We start from the raw sequence: 22,695 nt of genomic DNA, 5'->3' as shown, positions 1-22,695 counted from the left end.
CACGTTGAACAGTCGAGTTTTAATACAAACCACAAAACTTTGGGAGTAAAAAAATAAAAAAACATTTAAGTTAAAACCGGGTCCAACCGGTCGCTACACTGGTCCAAACAACACAAACGGGTTTAAACCGGTCCTGTCCGGCTGGAAGACGCAGGCACTGCTGCGCTGCCTTCAAAACAAAACACGGATCCACCCCGAGGTCCGGGCGGAGGTCCGGTCCAGGAGTCCACTCGGAGGTCAAGGCGCTGTGTCATGTGCATATCAGACGGGGCGATGGTGACGGGTGGTGACGGGTGGTGACGGGTGGTGAGGATCCGTTCCTTTAAACCCAAACAGATCAGAGCCTCGGTGTTGATCGCTATTGAGCAGCTTCTCTCATTGATGGATCAATGACAGATCGTGACGGGGCGGCCATCTTGAATCCACTCAGACAAAACTCACTTTAGCAGAAAATAACCTGGAAGTGAAGTTAGTTTCAGGACGGAGTCACTGGATAAAAAAATATGTTACTGTGGTGCCGGGGGGGGGGGGGGGGGTTTAGTTAACCCCTACAGCCCTCCCCTGCGCCCCCCCCGGTAGGGGTTGCCGACCGGACCCCCGGGGTGAGGCGCGCTCCCCATCAGGCCGGGGAACTCCATGCCGGCCTGCTGGATGCCCCACACCACCGCTGCTCCCGTGGGCCCCAAACCACCCGGCCAGAGGCCCCCGGGCCCCAGGAAGCCCCCCATGCCCCCCATGGCGGCCAGGGACCCCAGCATGGGGGTCTGGGAGAAGGGCGGGTTGGGGAGGCGGGGCAGGTTTGCGGGACAGGGCAGCAGACCGTCCGATCCTGGATGGTACAGTGGGTGGCGCGGGAGGTGGTGTAGCTGGCACTGATGGAGCGGGTGGAGATGTTCCTGAGCGTCCCGTCTCGCTGCCGCGGCACTCGTCACCTTGTCCACGTCCTTGGGACCCGCAGGGGCCCCTCCCGGCTCCGGGGCTGGCGCTTCGTCACTAGGAGCAGAGAACAACCAGCGTTAAGACCCCTCGTAGGGTCAGAGGTCATGGAAGTGAATGGAGGAGCATCAACACGGTGCTGGTGGTGTCCCTGGTGGACGACAGAGGGACACCACCAGAAGTAGTGCACTCCCTACTCTGACGGAGGTTGGATGGATGAAAGGCAGTGGTAGGCTTCCTGTTTCCCCAGTAAACAGGAAGTGTGGGTGTGTTTACAGCCGCTTGGCAGGAAGTTCATCTGCATTCACTCTGTGTACTGTGTATATTTACATTTGATCAATAAAATACTAAATAACTTGAATATTTCATAAACGTAACTTGGTTCTAGCACCGCTGGATGGCCCGTTGCTTAGCAACAGTACAATTCAATGTGACTGAGGTTCAGCGCTGACCTGTGGAACAGGAAACGTGAGTGTTGTGATGGCTGCAGGCTCCTCCTACCTTCCTCTGCTGCTCCCTGCAGGGCGGGAGGGAGGAACTCTGACCTCGGCGGGCGCGGCCGGACGGTCTGCGCTCTCATTGGTTCCCCGGCTCGGCCCGACTCCGGGTTCTCCCGCTCCAGGCCGTCCTGACACAGGCTCCTCCCCTACAGTGGCCCCCGGCAGGGCCTCGCCCCCTCCGGGCTCCAGCCCTGAGTGGATCCACTCCAGGGTCGCTGCCATGGCTTTCCTGCTGGGGGTGAGCTGGATTCCCTCCGCGGCAACTCGCTGACCTGCAGGGGGGGTGGCGCTTCTGCCGGGATCCACGGGGCCTCCCGAAGGGGCGGGGTTAGGGTGGAGGCTGTTCAGCCCCCTCTGCTGCTGCTGTTGCGCTCTGGCACGACGCTCCGCCCTGAACCGGGAAATGGCGAACCGCAGCGCTTCAAAGTCTGCGTCCGACTGTGTCGGGAGGCCTTCGTTGGAGGAGGAGGAGGAAGAGGAGGAGTCAGGGACCAGCTGATCAGAGGGCGGGGCAGGGGGGAGGCCGGGGGACAGCTCGGAGGGCGGAGCCGGGGGGTGGGGGAGGGCAGGAAGCGTAGGGGCTTCTGGGAAGGAGAAAGGTGAGAGATCAGAACCCAGTGCAGAGTCTGTAAGGCTGAGCCTCCTGCCCCCTACACCTGAGACACAGACAGGAATACAGACAGACAGACAGACAGACAGACAGACAGACAGACAGGAGAACACCTGAGAGAGGAACTTATCAAGCCGTCTACCTCTCCTCCTATTTTATACCTGAGGGACAGACAGTAATTGAAACAGTTTCTAACACGTGAGGTAACTCCTTAACAACCTTGGAACTTCCACTTCCTCATGTGTCTCACATCCCTCCCTGTCTCACCACCAGCTCATGTCCCTCCCTGTCTCACCACCAGCTCACAGGCAAACAGTGCAGAACAACCTGCTCCTCTGTCCCATCCCGTCGCACTCAACATGGTGGTCTACCGTCGCCTCCGGGTCAGCTTGCCAACTTCCTTGCTCCAGTCCTTCTCTGGGGAGACTTCATCATCATCCACCCATCCAGACTCTTCCTCCACCTCTCCTCTCTCCTTTAAGACTGGAATTTGCTTGATATTCACCAGATCTGGCTCCACCTTTCCCCTGTCCTCCTGTATACGACCACCATTTTGACTCCTTCTCCATTCCCATCACATCCGCCCCCACACACTTAGCATCCACACACCACCTCCACCCTCCAACCAAAGAACTCTCACCTATCGCCATCTCCACCCATTAGGCCTCTCCCCTCCTCCTGTCTACAGCCGGGACTAGAGATTCCCTTCCCCACCCTCCTCCCTCTCAGCTGATGAAGATGGAGGACATCAGCTGCTCTTAAACCTAATGAACCACCTCGTTAACAACCAAATCCTTTTCTCCACCCATTCTGAGCTTTACACCGTCCGTGCACTCCACGGTTGCGTCACACTTTCCATTTGCTCGGACCAGGGCTCACGGAGAGTCCCCCCGGGGTTCAGTCCTGGTTCCTCTGCTATTTTCTTTTGGTGCTGTGACGTCCTCCCAAGGTTTCTGCTACTGCTGCTCTGCCAACAGAGACCTCTACCTCCACTGACCTCTACCGACAGCTCCACTGACCTCTAGAGCATCCAGAAAGCAGCGGTCTGTCTTATGTTACTCCCCTTCCCATCCCTTACAGCCACAATGGTAGAAGGAGCTCGCCCTAGTGTCAGAACATGTGACTACACCTGGACCTTTGCTCTACCTCATTAGGATTTCTATCCCCTCCACTAACAGGACTTCTTCCTGAAGAAGGGTCAGCTGTGACTGTGTGGTTTGATACCAGTGACAAAATGCACTTATTCTAAGTTGGTCTGGAAAAATGCATCTGATCAATGACATAATGTAATAATACAGACAGACAGTTGATACCTGAGAGACAGACAGGAAGAGGACAGACAGGAATGTGATGGAGGGATCACAGGGAATATAGCAGGACGGTGTGAGCAGACCTCGGGTCTTAGCTTCCAATCTAGTTGTCTGTCTTTCTGCCTGTTCTCCAGGTAACTAACCTTTGGCAGGAGCCAGGTCACTCGTGTCTGGCTGTGTGCTCTTGTTGCCGTGGTAACCGACCAGGCTGTTGAAGTTGTGCATGATGTCGTCGACGTTTGCGATGATGATTCCACTGCTGGAGAATTTGGGGAACATCTCGAAGCGTCGCTCTGAAGAAAAACAAACCAGAATCAGTGAGGAAGACAAGGTGTCAGTACCAGTGAGGAAGACAAGGTGTCAGTACCAGTGAGGAAGATGAGGTGGCGGTCTTGGGTGTAGCGGGCCTGCAGGTCCAGCAGACAGTCCAGGTCGGGGGCCTGGCGGAGGCTCTGGTCACAGTGGTGGTAGGGCAGGAACTCCACCCTCAGGCGCTTGTGGAAGGCTGACAGCGTGTCCAGCAGGCTGGCCGCGTCCCGCTTGAACCTGCACCGGAACACCACAGCAGGGCTCTCAACAAGCGGCTTGAGACCTCAGGTTGGGCTTTCCGCTCACCACTATCTTGGCAGCAAACGGTTGTGAGTGACTATTTTGGTGACGGATTGGTCAATCAATCGATAATGTTGATTCATAACAAATCATTGCCAACATTGAAAATAAGCCAAAATACGATGTAAAAAAAATCCTATTTATCTAACTGACCAAAACGTGTCTGTGGTGTTGAATACAAACTGTCCAGGAGAGGCTGCTACCGGACCATGTGTGTGGAGTGGTGCTACCTGGCTTGTTCCTTCAGTTTCTTCTGGGTCTTGCAGTGAACCCTCCATCTCCAGACTCCTCCTTCTGTTGAGCTCTGCTGCTCCAGGAACATCAGGACGGAAGCCAGGCGCTCTGAGGGACCAGCACACGTTCTTTAATGAGCACACGTCCTTCAACTCCTACGACTAATGCGTGTAATCAAACACTCCTGCGACTAACGCGCGACCTTCGACAAACGCGCGACCTTCGACAAGCGCGCGACCTTCGACAAACGGGCGTCCTTCGACTAACGGGCGTCCTTCGACTAACGCGCGTCCTTCGACTAACGCGCGTCCTTCGACAAACGCGCGTCCTTCGACAAACGCGCGACCTTCGACAAACGCGCGACCTTCGACAAACGCGCGACCTTCGACAAACGCGCGACCTTCGACAAACGCGCGACCTTCGACAAGCGCGCGTCCTTCGACTAACGGGCGTCCTTCGACTAACGGGCGTCCTTCGACTAACGGGCGTCCTTCGACTAACGGGCGTCCTTCGACCAACGGGCGTCCTTCGACTAACGGGCGTCCTTCGACTAACGGGCGTCCTTCGACTAACGGGCGTCCTTCGACTAACGGGCGTCCTTCGACTAACGCGCGTCCTTCGACTAACGGGCGTCCTTCGACAAACGCGCGACCTTCGACAAACGCGCGACCTTCGACAAACGCGCGACCTTCGACAAACGCGCGACCTTCGACAAACGCGCGTCCTTCGACTAACGCGCGTCCTTCGACTAACGCGCGTCCTTCGACTAACGCGCGTCCTTCGACTAACGCGCGTCCTTCGACTAACGCGCGTCCTTCGACTAACGGGCGTCCTTCGACTAACGCGCGTCCTTCGACTAACGCGCGTCCTTCGACGAACGCGCGACCTTCGACAAACGCGCGACCTTCGACAAGCGCGCGTCCTTCGACTAACGGGCGTCCTTCGACTAACGGGCGTCCTTCGACAAACGCGCGACCTTCGACAAACGCGCGACCTTCGACAAGCGCGCGTCCTTCGACTAACGGGCGTCCTTCGACTAACGGGCGTCCTTCGACTAACGGGCGTCCTTCGACTAACGGGCGTCCTTCGACTAACGGGCGTCCTTCGACTAACGGGCGTCCTTCGACTAACGGGCGTCCTTCGACTAACGGGCGTCCTTCGACTAACGGGCGTCCTTCGACTAACGCGCGTCCTTCGACTAACGGGCGTCCTTCGACTAACGCGCGTCCTTCGACTAACGGGCGTCCTTCGACAAACGCGCGACCTTCGACAAACGCGCGACCTTCGACAAACGCGCGACCTTCGACAAACGCGCGACCTTCGACAAACGCGCGACCTTCGACAAACGCGCGTCCTTCGACTAACGCGCGTCCTTCGACTAACGCGCGTCCTTCGACTAACGCGCGTCCTTCGACTAACGCGCGTCCTTCGACTAACGCGCGTCCTTCGACTAACGCGCGTCCTTCGACTAACGGCCGTCCTTCGACTAACGCGCGTCATTCGACTAACGCGCGTCATTCGACTAACGCGCGTCATTCGACTAACGGGCGTCCTTCGACTAACGGGCGTCCTTCGACTAACGGGCGTCCTTCGACTAACGGGCGTCCTTCGACTAACGGGCGTCCTTCGACTAACGGGCGTCCTTCGACTAACGGGCGTCCTTCGACTAACGGGCGTCCTTCGACTAACGGGCGTCCTTCGACTAACGGGCGTCCTTCGACTAACGCGCGTCCTTAGACTAACGCGCGTCCTTAGACTAACGGGCGTCCTTCGACTAACGGGCGTCCTTCGACTAACGGGCGTCCTTAGACTAACGGGCGTCCTTAGACTAACGGGCGTCCTTCGACGAACGCGCGTCCTTCGACTAACGCGCGTCCTTCGACTAACGCGCGTCCTTCGACTAACGCGCGTCCTTCGACTAACGCGCGTCCTTAGACTAACGCGCGTCCTTAGACTAACGCGCGTCATTCGACTAACGCGCGTCATTCGACTAACGCGCGTCATTCGACTAACGCGCGTCATTCGATTAACGGGCGTCCTTAGACTAACGCGCGTCCTTAGACTAACGGCCGTCCTTCGACTAACGGGCGTCCTTCGACTAACGGGCGACCTTCGACAAACGCGCGACCTTCGACAAACGCGCGACCTTCGACAAACGCGCGACCTTCGACAAGCGCGCGACCTTCGACAAGCGCGCGTCCTTCGACTAACGCGCGTCCTTCGACTAACGCGCGTCCTTCGACTAACGGGCGTCCTTCGACTAACGGGCGTCCTTCGACTAACGGGCGTCCTTCGACTAACGCGCGTCCTTCGACTAACGCGCGTCCTTCGACTAACGCGCGTCCTTCGACTAACGCGCGTCCTTCGACTAACGCGCGTCCTTCGACTAACGCGCGTCCTTCGACTAACGCGCGTCCTTCGACTAACGCGCGTCCTTCGACTAACGCGCGTCCTTCGACTAACGCGCGTCATTCGACTAACGCGCGTCATTCGACTAACGCGCGTCATTCGACTAACGGGCGTCCTTCGACTAACGGGCGTCCTTCGACTAACGGGCGTCCTTCGACTAACGGGCGTCCTTCGACTAACGGGCGTCCTTCGACTAACGGGCGTCCTTCGACTAACGGGCGTCCTTCGACTAACGGGCGTCCTTCGACTAACGCGCGTCCTTCGACTAACGCGCGTCCTTCGACTAACGGGCGTCCTTCGACTAACGGGCGTCCTTCGACTAACGGGCGTCCTTCGACTAACGGGCGTCCTTCGACTAACGGGCGTCCTTCGACTAACGGGCGTCCTTCGACTAACGCGCGTCCTTAGACTAACGCGCGTCCTTAGACTAACGGGCGTCCTTCGACTAACGGGCGTCCTTCGACTAACGGGCGTCCTTAGACTAACGGGCGTCCTTAGACTAACGGGCGTCCTTCGACGAACGCGCGTCCTTCGACTAACGCGCGTCCTTCGACTAACGCGCGTCCTTCGACTAACGCGCGTCCTTCGACTAACGCGCGTCCTTAGACTAACGCGCGTCCTTAGACTAACGCGCGTCATTCGACTAACGCGCGTCATTCGACTAACGCGCGTCATTCGACTAACGCGCGTCATTCGATTAACGGGCGTCCTTAGACTAACGCGCGTCCTTAGACTAACGGCCGTCCTTCGACTAACGGGCGTCCTTCGACTAACGGGCGACCTTCGACAAACGCGCGACCTTCGACAAACGCGCGACCTTCGACAAACGCGCGACCTTCGACAAGCGCGCGACCTTCGACAAGCGCGCGTCCTTCGACTAACGCGCGTCCTTCGACTAACGCGCGTCCTTCGACTAACGGGCGTCCTTCGACTAACGGGCGTCCTTCGACTAACGGGCGTCCTTCGACTAACGCGCGTCCTTCGACTAACGGGCGTCCTTCGACTAACGGGCGTCCTTCGACTAACGGGCGTCCTTCGACTAACGCGCGTCCTTCGACTAACGGGCGTCCTTCGACTAACGGGCGACCTTCGACAAACGCGCGACCTTCGACAAACGCGCGACCTTCGACAAACGCGCGACCTTCGACAAACGCGCGTCCTTCGACTAACGCGCGTCCTTCGACTAACGCGCGTCCTTCGACTAACGGGCGTCCTTCGACTAACGCGCGTCCTTCGACTAACGCGCGTCCTTCGACTAACGCGCGTCCTTCGACTAACGGGCGTCCTTCGACTAACGGGCGTCCTTCGACTAACGGGCGTCCTTCGACTAACGGGCGTCCTTCGACTAACGGGCGTCCTTCGACTAACGCGCGACCTTCGACAAGCGCGCGACCTTCGACAAGCGCGCGTCCTTCGACTAACGCGCGTCCTTCGACTAACGCGCGTCCTTCGACTAACGGGCGTCCTTCGACTAACGGGCGTCCTTCGACTAACGGGCGTCCTTCGACTAACGCGCGTCCTTCGACTAACGGGCGTCCTTCGACTAACGGGCGTCCTTCGACTAACGCGCGTCCTTCGACTAACGGGCGTCCTTCGACTAACGCGCGTCCTTCGACTAACGGGCGTCCTTCGACTAACGGGCGACCTTCGACAAACGCGCGACCTTCGACAAACGCGCGACCTTCGACAAACGCGCGACCTTCGACTAACGCGCGTCCTTCGACTAACGCGCGTCCTTCGACTAACGGGCGTCCTTCGACTAACGCGCGTCCTTCGACTAACGCGCGTCCTTCGACTAACGGGCGTCCTTCGACTAACGGGCGTCCTTCGACTAACGGGCGTCCTTCGACTAACGGGCGTCCTTCGACTAACGGGCGTCCTTCGACTAACGGGCGTCCTTCGACTAACGCGCGTCCTTCGACTAACGCGCGTCCTTCGACTAACGCGCGTCCTTCGACTAACGCGCGTCCTTCGACTAACGCGCGTCCTTCGACTAACGCGCGTCCTTCGACTAACGCGCGTCCTTCGACTAACGCGCGTCCTTCGACTAACGCGCGTCCTTCGACTAACGCGCGTCCTTAGACTAACGCGCGTCCTTAGACTAACGCGCGTCCTTAGACTAACGGGCGTCCTTCGACTAACGGGCGTCCTTCGACTAACGGGCGTCCTTCGACTAACGGGCGTCCTTCGACTAACGGGCGTCCTTCGACTAACGGGCGTCCTTAAGACTAACGCGCGTCCTTCGACTAACGGGCGTCCTTCGACAAACGCGCGACCTTCGACAAACGCGCGACCTTCGACAAACGCGCGACCTTCGACAAACGCGCGACCTTCGACAAACGCGCGACCTTCGACAAACGCGCGACCTTCGACAAACGCGCGTCCTTCGACTAACGCGCGTCCTTCGACTAACGCGCGTCCTTCGACTAACGCGCGTCCTTCGACTAACGGGCGTCCTTCGACTAACGCGCGTCCTTCGACTAACGCGCGTCCTTCGACTAACGGGCGTCCTTCGACGAACGCGCGTCCTTCGACTAACGCGCGTCCTTCGACTAACGCGCGTCCTTCGACTAACGCGCGTCCTTCGACTAACGCGCGTCCTTCGACTAACGCGCGTCCTTCGACTAACGCGCGTCCTTCGACTAACGCGCGTCATTCGACTAACGCGCGTCATTCGACTAACGCGCGTCATTCGACTAACGGGCGTCCTTCGACTAACGGGCGTCCTTCGACTAACGGGCGTCCTTCGACTAACGGGCGTCCTTCGACTAACGGGCGTCCTTCGACTAACGGGCGTCCTTCGACTAACGGGCGTCCTTCGACTAACGCGCGTCCTTCGACTAACGCGCGTCCTTCGACTAACGGGCGTCCTTCGACTAACGGGCGTCCTTCGACTAACGGGCGTCCTTCGACTAACGGGCGTCCTTCGACTAACGGGCGTCCTTCGACTAACGGGCGTCCTTCGACTAACGGGCGTCCTTCGACTAACGCGCGTCCTTCGACTAACGCGCGTCCTTAGACTAACGGGCGTCCTTAGACTAACGGGCGTCCTTCGACTAACGGGCGTCCTTAGACTAACGGGCGTCCTTAGACTAACGGGCGTCCTTCGACGAACGCGCGTCCTTCGACGAACGCGCGTCCTTCGACTAACGCGCGTCCTTCGACTAACGCGCGTCCTTCGACTAACGCGCGTCCTTAGACTAACGCGCGTCCTTAGACTAACGCGCGTCATTCGACTAACGCGCGTCATTCGACTAACGCGCGTCATTCGACTAACGCGCGTCATTCGATTAACGGGCGTCCTTAGACTAACGCGCGTCCTTAGACTAACGGCCGTCCTTCGACTAACGGGCGTCCTTCGACTAACGGGCGACCTTCGACAAACGCGCGACCTTCGACAAACGCGCGACCTTCGACAAACGCGCGACCTTCGACAAGCGCGCGTCCTTCGACTAACGCGCGTCCTTCGACTAACGCGCGTCCTTCGACTAACGGGCGTCCTTCGACTAACGGGCGTCCTTCGACTAACGGGCGTCCTTCGACTAACGCGCGTCCTTCGACTAACGGGCGTCCTTCGACTAACGGGCGTCCTTCGACTAACGCGCGTCCTTCGACTAACGGGCGTCCTTCGACTAACGCGCGTCCTTCGACTAACGGGCGTCCTTCGACTAACGGGCGACCTTCGACAAACGCGCGACCTTCGACAAACGCGCGACCTTCGACAAACGCGCGACCTTCGACAAACGCGCGACCTTCGACTAACGCGCGTCCTTCGACTAACGCGCGTCCTTCGACTAACGGGCGTCCTTCGACTAACGCGCGTCCTTCGACTAACGCGCGTCCTTCGACTAACGGGCGTCCTTCGACTAACGGGCGTCCTTCGACTAACGGGCGTCCTTCGACTAACGGGCGTCCTTCGACTAACGGGCGTCCTTCGACTAACGGGCGTCCTTCGACTAACGGGCGTCCTTCGACTAACGCGCGTCCTTCGACTAACGCGCGTCCTTCGACTAACGCGCGTCCTTCGACTAACGCGCGTCCTTCGACTAACGCGCGTCCTTCGACTAACGCGCGTCCTTCGACTAACGCGCGTCCTTAGACTAACGCGCGTCCTTAGACTAACGCGCGTCCTTAGACTAACGCGCGTCCTTAGACTAACGCGCGTCATTCGACTAACGGGCGTCCTTCGACTAACGGGCGTCCTTCGACTAACGGGCGTCCTTCGACTAACGGGCGTCCTTCGACTAACGGGCGTCCTTCGACTAACGCGCGTCCTTAAGACTAACGCGCGTCCTTAGACTAACGCAGGTCCTTCGTCTAACGCGCGTCCTTCGACTAACGCGCGACCTTCAACTAACACACATGCGCACCGTGTGTGATGAAGTCGGGGTTGAGCACAAACTCGTCCGACACGATGCTGCCCCCGCTGGTGAACAGCTCATTGTAGCTGCTGTTCTTTAGGTCCTCCACGCTCTCCACGCCCACAAACACCACAGAGGAGCGACGCTTCAGGGACACCAGGCCAGGCACCTACACACACATTACACACACATTACACACACATAGACATGTGGAAGGACACTGTTAAAAAGTGTCATTGATGGTTAAATCTTCTTTGTGGTGAGTGTGTGCGCCACCTTGTGGATGTGAGCAGCGATGTGTTTGTTCTGGATCACCACCAGCAGCTTCTCCTCTGAAGCCTCCTGCTCCAGGAAGGTGAGCGGGTTCTGCTCCACGAAGCCCTGAGCCAGCAGGTGCTCCTGCAACACACACAGGACACTGTACTGCATGTCCTGGAGGGACTGACGGACTGATCGCCACGTGGCGACACAGGTGTCATGACAACCCTCTATTGATGCCTTCAGTTGGTGCAGTGTTAAACGGGTGTTAAAATGATGACTAAAATGAAAGCAATGAGGGACCATCTAGAACTATCTGGTACTTCCCAAGACCAGCCATACAAGGGGCAAACTTTAGCATCTGGGACTTCCTGGCACTACTACTGTGTGTCATTTCTAACAGAAACGCTCTGGTCCCCTCCATTGATTATTCTGCAATTTGAACCCGTGTACCGTCTTCCTCCTGAAGTACCTTAATGTCGTCGTGGATCTGGTCGTCGGGCTCCATGCTGTGGATGTAGAACTGAGTGGAGTTCTTCCGGACATCCTTGATGATCTCCACCAGGCTGCTGAACACCTCCGGCTGCAGCCGGTTGATCAGGGAGCTGATAGCGGTGGGAGGGGGGGCAGACACCTCTGCCCCTACAGGCTGGGAGGGACCTAAGGGGGGTGTGTAGCCTCCTCCCAGACCAGGAATATTCACCTGACATTCAGTGTCTGACAGCCGACTGCTGGTGCTGGTGCCGACGTCCTGCAGGGACTCACATTGTGGACTCAATCCGACCGCCCTGGTGCTAGCGGGGCACCAGGGGTGGTGCGAAGGGTGGGAGGGGTCACAGGAAGTGACCCGGGGAGGATCCCGGTCCCTCAGGCCCCCTGAAGACGACCGAAGGTCTGGACTTAGCGAAGCTTCATCACCGCTAGCGACGGTATCACTGGTCCTGCTGCTGCCAGCAGTAGCTCTCATTCCTGCCAGGAAATCAGAGATGCTGTTCGCCAACATGGCGCTCGTCTCTGCGACACTCCTGTTAGCCGTGTTAGCCGTGCTGGCATTAGCATGCTGGTGAAGAGGGTAGCTGACCAGAGCATCATGCAGGATGCTGCTGACACCTTCCCTCAGCGAGCTAACGTAGTCCTGCACCGGAACATGGCCGCTGAAGAACGACACGTACTGCGAAAAGCCAGTTAGCGTGTGCTGGGCGGGATGTGTGTGCCGTGCACGCCCAGAGGTGTAGTGCATGTTCTCCTCCAGCAGGAGGTGCTGAATGTCTGAGGAAAAGTCCCCCAGCTGCTGCTGCAGGATGTCATCGATGTCTGGGAGGGAGGTGGGGGCAGGGGGCGGAGCCACGGCCTCTATGTCTAGGGGGAGAAGGGGTGGGGAGGAGACAGGGGGCAGAGCCACACAATCCATGTCTGGGGAGAGGAGGAGGGGGGAGGAGGCAGAGGGCGGAGCCAGGGCGTCTCTCTCCTCCTCCGTGTCCTCGTCACTCTCCTCGATCTCTATAACCTCCATCAGCTCCGCCCGCCTCCCCTCCTTCACCCCCTCCTCCACCCTGTTCTCCTCCCCTCCCCGCTCTGGGTGCCCTGGGCCGAGGGATGGATAAAGCTCCTCCCTGTGCTCGGCTCCGTCTGCAGCAGAAACAAAGTGAGGATCCAACATGGCTGCTGCTTTCCTGCTGTTTACATCTAGTTGTAGAGATAACACGTCATTAACAGCAGCACAAGTTGACAAAAGTCTGCAGCAGCAGTGCAAAGTAGTGAACAATAATGGAATTATGATACGTATAATAATAATACCCCTAATAATAATAATAATAATGATATATGATAATGGCAAAGAAAAATACTGCTCAAATATATTCATCTATCTACACCTCTGTCTCTAGAGCAGTGAAGAGGCTGTTGTCATGGTTACCTGTAGACCCCCGGGGGGCAGGAGGAGGTAATTGGTCCTCGTTAGCCTGAGCGTAGGGTTCGTTAGCGGGGCAGGTGTGGTCCGACGTCGGGGGAGAGGGCGTGGCCATCCCGGGGGGGCTGGCTGCTGTGGCGTTGTGTCTTATGGAGTGTAGGCGAGGATCTCGGGGGAGATCCGAGGCTCCGGCGCCGCTCCGCTCCGCCCGCAGACCTGGGGGGCGGGGTGGAAATGTACTTTTTGTCGCTCTTACTCAGTTTCGGATGACAAAAAAATAGAAGGTCAAGCGTCCAGGAGCACAGTGACAGGAGCTAGGCTAGCTGAACCCATCTGCAGCCACTGAGCTGGCACAGTTAGCTTGATTTTTTCCCCAGAAAAGCGGTGTGTCCCAAACGGGTTCTGATCCGGATCCGGCTGCTCCGCCTCCAGAAGGACGGACAGACCCAGTTACAGAGTCCACGCTGCAACAAGCCCTTACCCAGTCCCAGAGTTCCACTTGACGCTTTTTAAGACACATTTTAGCAACAGAAATGTTGATGCAGAAGAACTTGAAACTTGAAAATGGACAAATACAATCAGACAAAATTTTTATGTTGAAATTAAACTGTAAGAAGCAGATGAAGAGCCGTGAATTCAAGTGCATGACTATTTGACTTCATGTGACTTTGTCAAACCAAATTTAAGACATTTCAAGACTTTTAAAGGAGCTGCACACGCTGATGGAGAAAAATGGATTAAATCCCAAACCAACTGAACTCAGAGGCACAACAAGCTGCTTGGAGACAGACAGACAGACCTGTGATGGGGATCAGCACCCATGGGATCTCCTCCACCTCCTCTTCTCCTTTGGGAGTCGACTCTCCATAGTGAGAACTGGGACTGAAGCCCTCCATGTCACTTCCTGCCTGCGCGCACACACACACACACACACACACACACACACACACACACACACACACACACACACACACACACACACACACACACACACACACACAGTAACGACACAGTAACGACACAGCTGCTTCTCCTCAAATCCCCAGAAGATCAGCTGATCTGATCAAAACGTTCTCCTCATACAAGGGAAACTCCGTTTCTACAGCGACCAAACAGTGGGCTGTCTGACCAACACCTGCAATTGTTAATGTTTGTACACAACACTCAGCTTCACCATAAAGCTGTCAGAGATCGTAAACGTCTGGATGAAAGCTCTTTGCAGCGTTGGTGAAGCAACTCTCACTTACAACAGTACATCCAATAATACTATTTGACACCAGTCATTTTTTAAAGCTTTTAATGGTGTACCAATCCCAAATTCAGGATGGGGTCGATGGGATATGGGACACATGTGGTTACCAGTAGCAACACTAACATGGAGGGGCGTGTCTGTGGAGACACCGGGGGGTGATACCTCCAACAGCACAGACAGGGTCACACACTGTGCTCTCTCCTGTGCTGCGTCGCTGGGTGGGACAGGGAAGCTGCTGATGTTTGAAAGCTGCTTTCAACTGTTTGATTTTAAAGCTTTTTCTTTCTTCCATTGGGGAGATGGAGAACAGTTGGAACGTGATTATTTTTTAGATCATAAACAAATGAAAAGCTGAGTAAGTTCAGTTTGTCTACATAGTCCTTCATCAGGGGCGTGAGAGCGTCCCCTCCTTCATCTTTGAGACAATAAGCAGATCAGAGCAGCAGACTCTGACGTTGACGTATCAGACGGGAAATAAAAAAGTGTTTCTGCTCTGTCTCCACTTTTAAATGAGTGAAGGATGACATGTGGGTGCAGCTCCACCTTCACCACAGGAGGCCCCTCACCTCCAGCTCTTCCTGCCTCCTCAGGTCCACCTCCCGGTTAGTAGGCAGAGCCAGCTTGGCGGCCGGCCTACCAGACGACCGGGACTCTCCGGGCTCCTCCCCCTGCTCCTCAGACACGCTGTGATTGGGTGGAGCGCTGGTTCCCTGGTTGAGGCCTGAACGCAGGAACACGCTGTGAGTGCGACCCAGCCCTAACTTACACTAACTGCCACTATCTGTACTAACTGGCACCAACTAGTACTGTCTAGAACTAACTACTTCTAACATTTACGAACTAGCACCAACTAGTACGGTCTAGAACTAACTACTTCTAACTTCCTCACAGCTGGGGAGGCTCTCAGTACGACACCCATCTCATCACTGCTACAGAGAGACAGGCAGAGAGAGACAGACAGGTACCTTGCAGTGTGGCTCCAGTTCTGTCTTTTCTCGGATCAGCAAGGAAGGCGGACCTCACTATGCTGTTACCTGGAGACAAGAGATGAAGTACTGTAGTAGTACTACTGCAGTAGTACTACTACCTCCCGCTTCTGTCTCATAATGGGGTACTCTTGTCGTAGTACTGTAGTATGGGGTACTCTATAGTAGTACTGCAGTACCTTTGGATTGCAGTCTTTTCTTCTTGGCTGTCTAGAACTAACTACTTCTAACTTCCTCACAGCTGGGGAGGCTCTCAGTACGACACCCATCTCATAACTGCTAGAGAGAGACAGGCAGAGAGAGACAGACAGGTACCTTCCAGTGTGACTCCAGTTCTGTCTTTTCTCGGATCAGCAAGGAAGGCGGACCTCACTATGCTGTTACCTGGAGACAAGAGATGAAGTACTGTAGTAGTACTACTGCAGTAGTACTACTACAGTAGTACTACTACCTCCCGCTTCTGTCTCATAATGGGGTACTCTGTCGTAGTACTGTAGTATGGGGTACTCTATAGTAGTACTACAGTACCTTTGGATTGCAGTCTTTTCTTCTTGGCCGTGTCTTCAACTTCCTCCCGCTCATCATCCTTAGCACGCCGCTTAGATCTCTGCACGCACACGCACACACACACACACACACACACACACACACACACACACACACACACACACTAAATCCACAAGTTTCAGTGGTACTGTGTTAGTACCATGGTACTGTGCGAAGCGGTACTACTTGCCTTGGTGGGGGGCTCCTGGGGCCCACAGTGCATCTCCAGCAGTCGTGCCGCGGCCCCCACTGACAGCAGGTAGAGGGCGGGGCTGTACAGGTAGGAGCGCAGGTAGCCATCCACATTGAGCTGCTGCTGTTTGGGAGCAGGGTGCAGCTTCCCACGCTGGTCCAGCTTAGTGTCGTACTCTGCCAGCAGGTAGTCCCGTCCCTGCAGCCCAAAGCCACTGGTCAGTGCATCACAGCTATTATATCACCGTCATATCTGCACCGTAGCACTCCGTGGAGCCCTCTCTGGAGCACTGTAGAGCCGCTCACCGTTCCATCCCTCCGTCCAGCCAGATAGTCCTCCGCCTGTCTCTCCACCCCGGCACAGAGCTCGGCAGGGGGGTTGGCTCGGACCTTCAGCAGCGCCTGGTGCAGCGCTGGCAGGAAGCGTTCGATCCGTGGCAGGAGAGGGAGAGCCGGTGACACGGACGATTCAGGGGAAGACGGAGGGCATCTCCGGACTGGAGGGAGGAGGAGAAACGGAACAGGATCCTTTATGCTGAATAGAAAGAAAACAAGATGCACCGTCAGTGCTGCTGTGGGTCTGCACGTGGGTGTACTGACCAGATTTGGCCACTTCTCTGGACTCCGGGAAGACAAAGAGGGCCTGAAGACAACGCTTCCACTCCACTGATCTGTCTGAGAGAGAGAGAGAGAGAGAGAGAGAGAGAGAGAGAGAGAGAGAGAGAGAGACGTGTTCTGGTCAAACTGAGATGAACTCATCTCAGCTCAATTAGCGACATGCTAACATACTAACCCTACAGCATTATGTTTACAGCTAGTCGTTAGCTGTAAACAAGCTGATTAAAATACACAGAGGCGTTTTTTAAACATTACATTTCCATTAAAAAAAAACAACTATATTTTAGGATTTGATCGCCCAAGGGTCTAATGAACAGTAGAAATGTGATGACCACATGCGGATGCAACTCGTGTATTGATGTCATACCAGAGGGTGGGGCCATCTGCACACTGGACAACAGGAAGAGGAAACCACGGTCAGACAGCGGGTTGACGAGAATCTGCAGAGAGTAGAACCCAGTTAGCATGGACCCAGCAGCACCCAGACAGGAAGCAGCAGCACCCAGACAGGAAGCAGCACCTACCAGTTTCTTCTCCTCTAGCTCCAGCAGCAGTTTGCTCAAAATGGAGGAAGAAGCCTGTCTGTCGATCACCTCCAGAAGACTGCAGAACCAGCCACTCTTCACCACTTTATACACACACACACACACACACACACACACACACACACACACACACACACACACACACACACACACACACACACACACACACACACACACACACACACACACACACACACACACACCTTCTAGTTTATACTCTTTTTTTTTTTACCAACCCCCTCTTTGGAGAACCAAGAGGGAGAATCACCACGGGTGGGACAAATAAACATAGAAACAAACATGAACATGGAAAAACAAATATAGAAACAAACAACATGTACATGGAAAAACATCAACAAAGAAACAACAACATGGAAACAAACATGTACATGGAAAAACATAAACATAGAAACATCAAACTGCAACATGTATTGACAAAACAGAGTGAATTAAGTCCAGGAAAACTAGAACTACAACTGGTCACGTGGCCTCTTCCTGCCATAGTTATGGCAGCAAATGAGGGAGAAAATGAGAGGGATGCAACCAGGAGGGTGCTGGGGTGTGTTCAAAGCAGGTCTTGTGTGTGTCCACAGGTGAGTGTATGGGACTTTGTCGCCTGCAAAATGAATAAATGGAACGTGGCTGCCCAAATTATGGTTAAGGTGAGTTTGACCTATAAAAAAATACTTTTTCGGTGCTTGTGCACATCCACCTGGGTCTCTGATGGTTCTGTTAACACACACTGTGAAATAAGACTACCCAGTCCGTTTGTTGTGGGCAGCCTCGGTTAGAAAACAGTGGGAGGCAAGCCCGACCTGCCTCCCACTCCTACGTCAAGTGGGGATTCATTAGAATGAGAAACTCCACCGACCGCTAGCATTATGTCGAATTGAAGAGCTAAGCTCTTCGCGTCGACATAATGTGACATACTGTGACATACTTCTACAATTTCCGTTTTTGGCTGCACAGTCCAGCACAAATCTTTTAAAAGAAAAAGGAATCAATAACAACTGGCCATGACAAAACTATTGACGAGGGAAAGTATTGAGAAGATAATTGTGCTGTGTGTTTCTTTGGCCGTTTAGAACTAGCAAATGTAATAACTCGGGCATACCTGTCAGCCCTCCTGTTTTCCCCGGGAGTCCCCAGTATTTCACCTCTCTCCCCTGCTGTCCTCTCGTTTCAATATTTTCCCATAAATCTCCCGTATTTTTAAACCTTTCCAAAAAAAATTTTAAAAAAATTAAAAACTTTTGGCGATCAGAGCGATCGCTGCTCCGCTGCGTGTCTGGGTTCCCGTGTCTCCAAAGACAACAAATAAAAACAAAGTGTGTTTTTATTGTAGATGTATTTATTTTGTTTCCTAATTGAATGAAACAAAAAAAGCAGCAGCTCATTTGTATTTAAAGCAACACGCCCATGGAGAACAGGAGGGTTGAGAGGCATGTTCCAACCAGGGACATGTTTTGGGAACCTCAGACCTGGATCAACTTGTTGAAAATGAGCAGAATAAGTGACCTTGAAGGTCACGACAAGGTCAATTCTTCTGACCTTGTCTTCAAAAACAAGGTCAGTTTGACCTCATTCTCAAGGTCAAGGTCAGTTTGACCTCAGCATATGTGACCTTTGACCTCACCTTCATGGCTGCCGACGTATAGGTTCCAGGAGAAGAGGGAGGAGGGAAGGAGCTTGGTCACACGACTGAGGCTCATCAGCAAACCAATCTCTAGTTTGTCTGGTCTGGAGGGAGAAAGAAAGATGGAGTGATGAAGGAGAGGAGGAGGAGGAGGAGGAAGGGAGGAGAGGAGGAAGAGGAAGGAGGAGAGCAGGAGTGTACTCACAGCCTGGTGGGGAGGAAGGGAGGAAGGATGGGGAGGGGGAGGAAGGGAGGACGAATGAGAAAGGGAGGAGAGGAGGAGGAGGAATGGAGGAAGGGAGGAGAGGAGGAAGAGGAAGGAGGAGAGCAGGAGTGTACTCACAGCCTGGTGGGGAGGAAGGGAGGAGAGGAGGAGAGGAAGGAGAGCTGGGCGAGGAGCTGCTCTCCTTTCACCAGATCTCCGCTCCACACGGTGAACTGAGCACGCTCTGACAGACAGGAAGTGAAGACAGGATTCAAGCTTCTCACTAATAATAACAATGTTGTTGTTGTTGACATTACGTCGTGACAAAATGCACAAAAAATGGGGCGGGGCCTACCTTTACTGGCCTCTGGTTGGCTGTTCAACCTGCCAGTCAAACAGGGCAGAGAGTGGATGATGAGATACAGGGCGAGACAGCAGACAGTATTTCTGGGCTTGTTGCTGCCGTTACCTGAGGGGGGCACTAGGGGGCGGAGCGTCTTTCCCTTTGAACAGGAAGGAGACCACGGCGTAGGGACAGAGCTGACGAGGGCGCAGCCGCAGCTCGTCGAACAAGTACTCGTAGAAGTATTGCTGCAAAGGGCGGCAGAGCGGCGACAATCAATACCTGATCCATCACAGATGGTTCAGGTATGGAAGGAAGTGGAGCTGCGTTCCATTTCAACTTCTCTACGCTCCACATCAGCCACTTTGTTTTCCTCTGTCCAAAATGACAACTCCTACACTCTATTAAAGCCAAATATGGATGTTTGGTTTTCTCTGGCTGCGACTTGAGAAGATCCACTTGTTGCTGAAGGGTTTTCTTCGTACATCTTTTGATCAATATTGGCTCTCCATTTCTTCTTTTTAAAGCCTGCAGTCTACCTTGTGACCAGCACAAATCCTCCAGTTTTGTTTTTGTTTCACATTCTGTGGGAGAGGACCCTATTGTTATTGCTGTTTATTCTTCTTGTGATTCTTCAGCCAAATTCAATCGGCTTCTTAGGGCCTTAAAACACTAGAACTCACCAAGCTTTTCCCAGGCGTCAGTCCCGGCGTGTCATTTGATATTCTATGGGGCCCGTACATGGGCGTGGCAAAATGGCCGCCCACGCTACCAAGAAAATTTGAAACCAATCAAACCCATTCACCTTTTTCCACGAAAACTCACTAGACTTCAAATAAATGATATCGCCACCCTGACCTACACCCAACAGGAAGTCGGCCATATTGAATTCAAGGTGCCATTTTAGTCACTTTTTGGTCATTTTCCTGCTTTGTACTTTCGCAAACTCCTCCTAGGTGATTTATCAGATTGGCTTCAAACTTGCGTCCCACCGACACTTGCACGTCGAGTACCCAGTCACCTTGCTGGCAGCATCAATCAATTATTATTATTGCTATTATTATTGTTCTTACTATTATTGCTATTATTATTGTTATTATTATTGTTAATAAATGTTTTTTTTTTCTAGCAATTGATCTGTTTTTTCAGAGTGAAACCCCTGACTTTTCACTTTGAAAAACTAGAAACATTTAGAAACTGCATTGTATTCTGACCCACGAGCCTTCCAGGGTTCAAGTGAAGTCAGATCAATAATAAATATAGTAGTAGTAACGCTCAACTATCATCCTGTGTGTGCACCTGCGTGAGCTCGAACGCTCGGAAGGCGTTCAGCGACGTGACCTTGCTGATGTTCTTGGAGACGTGGCTGTCGAAGCGCGGAGTCGGATCCAGAAGGTTCTTGGACATGTTCTCATAGATGCTCTTCACCTTCCCCTGCGCACACACACACACACACACACACACACACACACACACACACACACACACACACACACACACACACACACACACACACACACACACACACACACACACACACACACACACTGGATCCATGATCGATCGTCTTTCTACCAGTGAGGCCTTGTGACAGAGTGAGGTTTTAAACCAAAAGTAATGAACACAAAGATATGACAGATCAATATCTTCAAGAATCTGAAGATGATTGGGTCCCGTTGTGTTCTATTTTTAGCTAATGATTCACTAATTCATTCATTTCTGCTCATTTGATTCCATCTTTCTTCCTTTCTTCTTTTAGAGGCTTTGGCAATGTTGTTCCTGTGACTTTGACGCCAATAACAGCACTTTGAAACTCCTTGAACCTTGAAAGCTAAAAACACAGTTTTCCAGAGACATCTTTCAAACAATCACACCGTAACAGTCACTTCCTGTCACACCGTGAGTGCGCTGGTCGTTTACCTTCAGGACCTTGAAGATGACGATCTCTCCAGTGTCTCCAGGACTGAAGGGGTTAATCTGCAGCAGGTCTGAGTACTTTGACAGATACACACCTGGTGGGAAACAGACTTTGAACACGCTTCAATCTAAATCAAATGGTGAGATTTTGCCCACCATCCAGCTCTAAAGAGCAGATGTCCAGCTGTGAGGTGTTACCTTTACTGGGGTTTCCCAGAGAAGACATCCAGCTGTGACCCACCAGCAGCCCCTTCTCACACAACCACGACAGCTGAAAAATATCAAATACAAAATAATAGTAATTATATTATTATTATCCTCCTGGAATGGGAAGAGGGGGTTGTGTCTCCAACGGATGTGGGGGTTCTGCTGTACGGCGCCGGTAGGGCCACTCATGGCAGACTGGCCTATGGTGAGAAGACCCTAATAGGAGGACAGCAACAGGTGAGGGAACCTCGCCCGGACCAAGGGACCAGGGACCAGTCCTGAAGCCGGACCCCGGACTGGAGCCACCCAGTTGGACTTGGTCCCATTGAACCAGAGGGTGATCTTAATGCCATTTTGGGTCGCAGGGAGGATTCTGACAGCAGTTCAGAGTACACCATCCTCTTGGAGGCAGTGGGCGGTGTGCTGGAAAACACTCCGCCTGTTGCCTCCATAGTTCTACTGGGGGGGATTGAGGCCAACAAAGGATGACGATGGAGAAACATGATTGGGAGTTGAAGAGGTTTCATTAAAGGTGTTGCTGGGTTTATGCTTTGATATTATACAAAATGTGTAACCAATGAATTATTAGACATGTAACATATCATTATATTGTCGCTTTAATTCTTTGAAGAAATATTTAGATTCTTTGTACAAATCTGAAAAGTTGCTTTGTACTTTGTATGATTTCTAAGAATTATAGTTAAGTATTATTGGAAAGAAACTGCTGTATTCTCTTATCTTTGGAAGACCCAACCCACCAAAGAACCCATTTGGTAATTCAAAGGCTTTTTCCGCCACAGAGTAACGGCCCGATGTGAATTCAAGTTCTCTTATGCCCCTTTTCCACTGCACCAAAAACCCGGTAACACCCACTAACAATCAGCATTTGCCACCAGTGAGAAAGGAAAAACCCGGGTCTCAGTCCTGGGTCAAATAACTCTGCAATAGACCCGGGTTTTAATTGGCTCCACCTCCGATCAGCTCTGATGTGAACAGTACACCCACGTTGAACCGCTAATTTTGGCCCCTTTACCGGCGCGATGCGACACACGTTGAGGTTCCGGACACTGACACATAAATTATCAGTCTATCATTTCATATCCCATTTAGAG

At 53.7% G+C, this 22,695-nt stretch overlaps 1 protein-coding gene across 1 annotated transcript in view; it reads right to left on the bottom strand.

Annotated features, from left to right (window-relative positions):
* Positions 1–4: 4 nt before the first annotated feature.
* tasora (transcription activation suppressor a) overlaps positions 5–22,695 on the bottom strand; it is a 44,560-nt gene continuing 21,869 nt past the window's right edge. Inside the window, exons 4-29 of the mRNA XM_080001208.1 lie at positions 21,575–21,647; positions 21,380–21,471; positions 20,759–20,893; positions 19,586–19,707; positions 19,472–19,500; positions 19,255–19,360; positions 18,912–19,015; positions 17,255–17,358; positions 17,098–17,170; positions 16,713–16,787; positions 16,419–16,609; positions 16,111–16,311; positions 15,903–15,981; positions 15,690–15,758; positions 15,354–15,422; positions 14,955–15,109; positions 13,936–14,044; positions 13,143–13,352; positions 11,700–12,913; positions 11,246–11,368; positions 10,979–11,138; positions 4,196–4,307; positions 3,724–3,902; positions 3,500–3,649; positions 1,438–2,020; positions 5–993 (exon numbers count right to left, since the gene is read on the bottom strand). Coding sequence (XP_079857334.1) covers positions 549–993; positions 1,438–2,020; positions 3,500–3,649; positions 3,724–3,902; positions 4,196–4,307; positions 10,979–11,138; positions 11,246–11,368; positions 11,700–12,913; positions 13,143–13,352; positions 13,936–14,044; positions 14,955–15,109; positions 15,354–15,422; positions 15,690–15,758; positions 15,903–15,981; positions 16,111–16,311; positions 16,419–16,609; positions 16,713–16,787; positions 17,098–17,170; positions 17,255–17,358; positions 18,912–19,015; positions 19,255–19,360; positions 19,472–19,500; positions 19,586–19,707; positions 20,759–20,893; positions 21,380–21,471; positions 21,575–21,647 — 4,962 coding nt within the window. The 3' untranslated portion in view covers positions 5–548. The remainder of the gene's footprint in view (positions 994–1,437; positions 2,021–3,499; positions 3,650–3,723; positions 3,903–4,195; positions 4,308–10,978; positions 11,139–11,245; positions 11,369–11,699; positions 12,914–13,142; positions 13,353–13,935; positions 14,045–14,954; positions 15,110–15,353; positions 15,423–15,689; positions 15,759–15,902; positions 15,982–16,110; positions 16,312–16,418; positions 16,610–16,712; positions 16,788–17,097; positions 17,171–17,254; positions 17,359–18,911; positions 19,016–19,254; positions 19,361–19,471; positions 19,501–19,585; positions 19,708–20,758; positions 20,894–21,379; positions 21,472–21,574; positions 21,648–22,695) is intronic.

Source organism: Zeus faber (genome assembly GCF_960531495.2).
Source record: "Zeus faber genome assembly, chromosome: 5".
Lineage (NCBI taxonomy): Eukaryota > Metazoa > Chordata > Actinopteri > Zeiformes > Zeidae > Zeus > Zeus faber.
This window is presented reverse-complemented; position numbering and strand designations above follow the sequence as displayed.